This window comes from Mus caroli, chromosome 18 (assembly GCF_900094665.2).
Source record: "Mus caroli chromosome 18, CAROLI_EIJ_v1.1, whole genome shotgun sequence".
Lineage (NCBI taxonomy): Eukaryota > Metazoa > Chordata > Mammalia > Rodentia > Muridae > Mus > Mus caroli.
Genome location: NC_034587.1, coordinates 35,511,259 through 35,518,339, shown reverse-complemented (window position 1 = coordinate 35,518,339; position 7,081 = coordinate 35,511,259). Strand labels below are relative to the sequence as shown.

At 45.8% G+C, this 7,081-nt stretch overlaps 1 protein-coding gene across 2 annotated transcripts in view; it reads left to right on the top strand.

Annotated features, from left to right (window-relative positions):
• Gnpda1 (glucosamine-6-phosphate deaminase 1) overlaps positions 1-1,890 on the top strand; it is a 14,907-nt gene extending 13,017 nt beyond the window's left edge. For both annotated transcript variants that reach the window (XM_021150345.2, XM_021150346.2), the window contains exon 7: positions 462-1,890. In XM_021150345.2, coding sequence (XP_021006004.1) covers positions 462-562 — 101 coding nt within the window. In that variant the 3' untranslated portion in view covers positions 563-1,890. The remainder of the gene's footprint in view (positions 1-461) is intronic.
• Positions 1,891-7,081: the final 5,191 nt, after the last annotated feature.

The following is a 7,081-nucleotide window of genomic DNA, read 5'->3' as shown; positions in this document are numbered from 1 at the left end:
AGAGGGCGTCAGATCTCATTACAGGTGGTTGTGAGCCACCATGTGGTTGCTGGGATTTGAACTCAGGACCTTTGGAAGAGCAGTCAGTGCTCTTACCCGCTGAGCCATCTCGCCAACCCATATTTCCTGTTTTTTAAGACAGTCGGGTTTCTCTGTGTAGCCCTGGCTGTCCTGGAACTCACTCTGTAGACCAGCTGGTCTTGAACTCGGGGATCTGCCCAACTCTGCCTCCCAAATGGTGGGATTAAAGGAGTGCACCACCACACTTAGCTCAAAAAGATTAATCTTTACTCCGTTCGCATAGTGGCAGGGTTGACAGAGGGGGAACTCTGTTAGTTAACAGCATTTAGTGTTTCGAGATCACAGAGATGGAGGGCTGCTCTGAGCCACTGTGCTCCTCTTGATAACTGCAGTTTTGCCTGTGCCTACTTTGACCGCTGCTTGCGTTCCATTTGTTGCAGGTTTAATGCTTGTTCATAACAAGCTTGTGGACCCCCTGTATAGTATCAAGGAGAAGGACATCCAGAAAAGCCAATCTGCTAAGAAGCCATACAGTGACTAGCCTGTGCCAGGACGTGGCATTCAGTACCTCACAGGGACGGGCAGGTCTTTCTGGAAAGTCTCAGTAGGAGAGAGAGTAGAATTCCTTTTCAGTCCACTCTGGCTGCTGCAGATCTGTGGCTTGGTATGTACATGTTAAGGAGTTTGGCTATGGAGAACATTGTTGATTATAATTTTTCCCCTTCTTTTTTCAGTACTGGGGGCTGAACCTGGGGCCTTGCACATGCCAAGGAGGTGCCTTGCTAACTGAGCTATGTCCCCAACTTTCTGCCCCTTTTCATAATGGTTTTGTAACCATCCAAAGTCTCCATCACTGACTGTAATTATATTCTTCTGCCCCTGTGCACATGGGCAGCACACGCCCGTCGAGAACTCCTGTCTGTATGTGTGCTTTTTTTTAGAGTTGGCAGGGATTAGGGCTTGTGCACTTTGGACATAACTTTTTTGGAGACTTGAGAGCCCCTCTTCTGCCAGCCTTCCCACTGAGAATTTTCATTTTAAAGAATCCACTTCCAGAACTTGAATTATGCACAAGGAAGCAGCCCTTCCTCCCAGAACCAAGAACCTGGGGGAGAAGCCTGTCCCTTGTCCCCATTGTGTGGATTGTCTTTCCTGTTGTCAGCAGCTAGCCTTTCTGTAAACAGGCTTTCTGGGCATGTGGGGCTAAGATGGCTTTCACAGGTAAACTCAAAGCTTCCAAAGGCCAGCCTTGTCTTGTTCTCTCTCAAGATTCCAACAAGAGAAAGGTGGAAAGGCCTCCTGTCTGAGCTCTGTTTTCCTCAACAGATTCTAACACACTCCCTAGTAAGGAGATCCGCTTGGGTCACAGACACGCTATGATTTCAGTGTTTTTACCCAAGGTGGGGAGCTGACATCTGCACCTGTGCTGTGCTCTGCGGCCTCCTCAGAGCTGAGTACCAAGATTATATATGCTACTGCTCTCTCCTCGCTTAACTCACCCTGGCACTCCCACCTTCGGGTATACAAGGTATCCTCTGTCCTCAGCATCAGAACTAAACCCTTCACCCCCTGTCCTTCAGGCTCCCTTCCCAGGCTCCTCTGCTTGGCCTTGCTTTATCTTCTCTGCCTCTGTGGAGTGGTCGCTGCCTCCTTCTCGGTCCTTGTGCCTGTCTGAAGCTAGAGCTGCCTATTTCCAGGAGAGGTCTTTCAGAACATTGCCCAGGCCCCTCCAGAAGTACTGTGTTTGGTACCAGCATTTGTTTGTAGTTTTTATATATGATTGTGCTATTGTTCTGTGTTAAGCTAATGGATCAATGGACTTGTTTACAATGTGATATTTTCTATTAAATTTAATATTTTCAAATAAAATGTGTCTTTTGTGAATTTTGGCATTCTCCTGAGTTTACTGCACCGTTGTTGTGAAGACGCACCTTGGCCAAGACAACTTTTACAACAAGAAAGAGCATTTAATTGGGACTTGCTCTCAGATTCAGAGGATTAGGTGATTAACATCATGACGGTATATAGCAGCGAGTGGGCATGATGCTGGAATAGTATCTGCAAGACAGAGGCAGAAGGGGAGAGACTGGGCTTCTGAAACCTCACAGCCCATCCTCAGTGACACACCTCCAACAGAGTGACACCTCCCAGTCCTCCTTCCTAAACAGTCCATTAACCCGGAACCACAACATTCAAATGTATGAGCCTACTGGGGGTGGGGGGGACTCCTATCAAATCTCCCCAGTGTGCAGAAGGTTATTGTGATGGTTTGTATATTCTTGGGCCAGGGAGTGGCACCATTTGGAGGTATGGCCTTGTTGGAATGGTGTGACCAGGTTGGAGTAGGTGTGTCACTGTGGATGTGGGCTTAAGATCCTCACCCTAGTTGCCTGGAAGTCAGTCTTCCACTAGCAGCCATTGGATGAAGACGTAGAACTCTCAGCAGACGTAGAACTCTCAGCCCTGCCTGCACCATGCCTGCCTGGATATTGCCATGCTCCCACCTTGATGATAATGGACTGAACCTCTGAACCTGTAAGCCAGCCCCAATTAAATGTTTTTTATAAGACTTGCCTTGGTCATGGTGTCTGTTCACAGCAGTAAAACCCTAACTAAGACAGAAGTTGGTACCAGGAGTGGGGTATTGCTGTGATAGGCCTGACCATGCTTTTATTTGAAAGAATGTGGATTTTTGGACTTTGGATTTGGAACTCAGTGGAATGCTTTAAATGGGGCTTAGTGGGTCATCCTAGTAGGAATATGGAAGACTTTGTTGCTGAGAGTAATTTGAACTGTGTTGACCTGGCCCAAAAGATTTCAAAGGAGAAGGATTTCAGTATGTGGCATAAAGACTGGTTTGTTTGGTATTTGGTGAAGAGTGTGGCTACTTTTTGCCCTTGTCTGAAAAGTCTGCGTGAGGCTAAGGTGAAGAGACTTGGATTAATTGCATTAATTGCATTGACAAAAGAAGTTCAAAAAACCCCAGCAGAGACTTTGTTCTCTGGTTAAGTCTCACAAAGAGAAGTTTGAACAAGCATAGCAAGCTTAGAAAGGCAAAATATAAAATATATGGTTCGAGTATTAAAGGCATACCAGGAAGTGAAATGGAGCAAAATCCTGTGTTCTAGGAAATAACAGATTAAGGGAGTCTCCCTTTACATGACGTGACTTCTGTATCATACACTGGTGGCGTGGAGCTGACTGGCCTCTCTCCCTGTCTCCTTTGCTGGCTTGGACTTTTTGGTCTCTTAGCATTTAGAATGCCCCAACAGTCCACAGTAGGACTATTATTTATATACATAGTGAAACCATGCCTCAAAACAAAACAAAATACATTTCCCCAAGAAAGTATGTGGGGCAGTGGGCTGCACACAGGCAGCCTGGTCTCCAGTCAAGCAAAGGTCTGGAACTCCAGGGACCCGATGGGTGGTGATTTCCACCTACATGGGATGGAAGGTGTTTGATCATGTCTTCTGGGCCCCTGGTTCCTGTGGAAATTACTGACCCCACAAGACCCTGCAGTAGAGGTGTGTGGCTATCAGTTGCATAGGAGCAGCACCAAGCCTTCCCACATGCAAATAAGGTTCCCTGCAAGCTCTCAGACCAAGCCAATGAGAGGTACCTGCTGTCGAACCCTGAATCACCCCCAAAACTGTATATAAATCCTATCCAGGGAATTAAAGGTATGCGAGAACTACTCCATCGTCTTGTGTCTTTTGTTCCAAGAGCTGTAACACTTGGGAAAAGATCTGCTCTCCCGAAGAGCCACACTCCTCACTGGATAGTCAGCTCCTTGTTGGCCCAGCCCAACCCGACTGAGCGACCTGGAAGGCACTTCCAGGCAGAGACTCCGCACTCACTTGCCTTTGCAGAAACCCTCACAATGAAAGGAAATAAAACTTGAGACCTGTGATTCATGTAATGTATGTCAAATAGCCCAAAGAGTTGTTTGTGAGCTTTGAAACCTGGGGCTGAGAACATAGCAGAACAGACCAGGACATGCCCAGGCAGGCCCATCGCCTCCCTATCTCTCACCCCTCTGACCTAAGTTAAATGTTAACAGGCTGCTGATGTTTAAATGGACCAATCATGTGAAACCGCGCCAATTCCTCCCCAAGCCCCACTCCTTTTCTATAAAAACCCCTAGCTTCCAAGCCTCATGGTCGTATCCACTGTCTCCTGTGTGAGATACGTTTTGACCCGGAGCTCCGCCATTAAAATACCTCNTGTTGTTACATCAAGGTGTTGTGTTCTATTCGTGATTCTTGGGTGCACGCCGAATCGGGAGTTGAATGGGGGTTTCCCCACTAGGTTCTTTTAACACGAGGCCTGGCCAGAGATCTCCGTGGAAAACCTCTGGTATCCAGGCCCACAAAAGTTCATCCCAGTTTTTACTATAAACCCTCAGTAGGCTGAATTTAGGCAACAGTATCAGTGGGCACCACAGTGTTTCTTCAACCTACCTGGAGCTTTACATATAACTTAATTGCTTATGTCAATGTCTAAGGCTAAGTAAGACAGTCAGGTGTGGCACTTTGTTACACAGAAATTGTATAAAATACCAAGATTGTGCCGGGCGTGGTGGCGCTCGCCTTTAATCCCAGCACTTGGGAGGCAGAGGCTGGTGGACCTCTTTGAGTTTGAGGCCAGCCAGGTTTTACAGAGTGACAGAGACAGACAAGGCTGCACAGAGAAACCCTGTCTTAAAAAAACAAAATAACAACAAAATTGCTTTTGCCACAGAATGCTGACAAGTTTCTGTTTTGTTTTCTGAGTCAGTCTTGGTATGTCACCCAGACTCCACTGGAATTTCCTGGGTTCTAGCTCAGCCCATTGAGGTCTGATTAGGGCCAGCAGCTCTATTTTTAACAACATAGCAACTGCTGACACCTGCTGGCAGTGTTAGTAACATTACTTGGAAAATGCAATTTCTGGTCAATTTTTTGACATTCACTTTTAAAGCAATGAGGATATGAATAGCATTAAGGTTCTTCCCTAGTCCTTCCCACTTGGCAGAAACATACATTAAAGAGACTTAAAATGTTAACTAGAACCTTCTACAACTACAAATGACCTTAATTAACCCTGGTGTGGTGATCCACGCCTTTAATCCCAGCACTTGGGAGGCAGAGGCAGGCAAATCTCTTGAGTTCGAAGCCAGCCTGGTCCACAGAGTGAGTTCCAGGACAGCCAGGGCTACACATGGAGACCCTGCCTCAAAAGAGTTAGAAAAAAGAAGGGAGAAGGAGAGCAACCCTCCTGGCCATGCTACAGATCTAGGTAGCCAGGTGGAGGTTTTTCTGTTGCTGTAGTTGATTAATCCCCTCTAATCACACCACCCCCTTGGTGGCGGGGTGGGGGTGGGGGTGTTCCTCATTACCTGCCTCAAGGCCTTAATCATTAATCAACTCAATGGCTGAGCCACTCCTGAATTTTCACATTGTTAACACCTCCCTTCCAATACTCTCGAGTTATTAATTATTAAGATCTTTATTCCATCTTTGCTACCCTAGACCCAATTTTGGGGTGGGCTGGGGCTAGTCTTCCCTGGCTCTTATGTGATTGGTTTGCTGTTTCTTCTGCCGCTCTCAAGTCTAGATCTTATTCCATTCCTGACATGGCGAACCTTTCTCTCATGCATTTCTTGCCTGGTGATCCTAAAAGTTCCGCCTCTGTCTCCCTGCCCAGCCATTGGCCACTGACAACTTTATTTACCAAACAAAGCCAACAAGGGGCAAGGACCTTCAGCATGTGTCGTCTTACATACTGGTGTGTGAATTCCTGTGTAATTTTGGGAATCCAATAAACATAATACAAACAATAAACCAAATTCACAACACTTCTTGTGCCATGCACATCCTGGTCCAGTTGAGACGACAGACTTGTGTTTTCACACCAACTGGGACTGGAATAGGTTGATCTCCTGTATTCTGACTTACTTGTTCAGTGTTTAAATGCTTTTTCTTCCTTCAGGTAACTGAGCAGGGAAATGGCCGTAACAGGTAAACAACCTAGAACTGGAAACAAAACCAGTGAAGTGTCCTGAATGGTAACTAATTTATCAAAGCTACTAATAAAATATAATTCATTGGCTTGCTGAGCTTAGAGCTTTCAGCCCCTGGTCAATCCAGATGCATCAATATATAATGGATATTTATCTATACAATAAATATGGATGGGACAACTATGACAGCCAAGGGGTATCTAAGGAAATAGGGGACTAAGTGTAATGTGATATGCAGAGATATGAGATCCTGGAACAGAGAACATAAACAAGGAAAGAACTAAGAAAATGGTGCAAGATGTGGCCTACAATTGCGTCTGCCATTGATGGCGCCACATTACTAACACACGGTATCAACAATGGGGACACATGAGATATAAAAAGACTTGAGTCGCACTTTATAAATAGATTAAACAACATGCATCTCAGTTGACAGAGGCAGGCCAAAGTCACAAAAAGTGATGGCCCACATTTCAAGAAAAGAGTTATTTGGAAAGTTATCTTCTTTTATCAGCCCTAGACCCACAAGCATTATACAGTTTAAAAAAAAAAAAAAATCAGGAGTCAGAGCCTCTTCAAACTCACAACCAAAGGTCTCCCAAAGCTCATGTCAATATATGGCAAGTTTCAGACCTTATGTCAAACGGCCTTGATCCTGAGGTAGGGATAAACCCCTTTTTTTCTTTTTCTTTTTAAATTTATTTCATAAATGAGTGAGTACACTGTCACTGTCTTCAGACACACCAGAAGAGGGCATCAAATCCCCATTACAGATGGTTGTGAGCCACCATGTGGTTGCTGGGAATTGAACTCAGGACCTGTGGAAGAGCAGCCTCTTACCCGCTGAGCCACCTCTGCAGCCTGGAATAAACCTCTTCATTCCATCAGGCGTTTCCAGGACACAGCAGTCTTCCAGAAACTCATTTATTTCACAGGGCAAAGAAATTTACTGAGGCTGGAGAGATGGCTCTGCAGATAAGAACACTTGTTGCGGGCTGGTGAGATGGCTCAGTGGGTAAGAGCACCTGACTGCTCTTCCGAAGGTCCAGAGTTCAA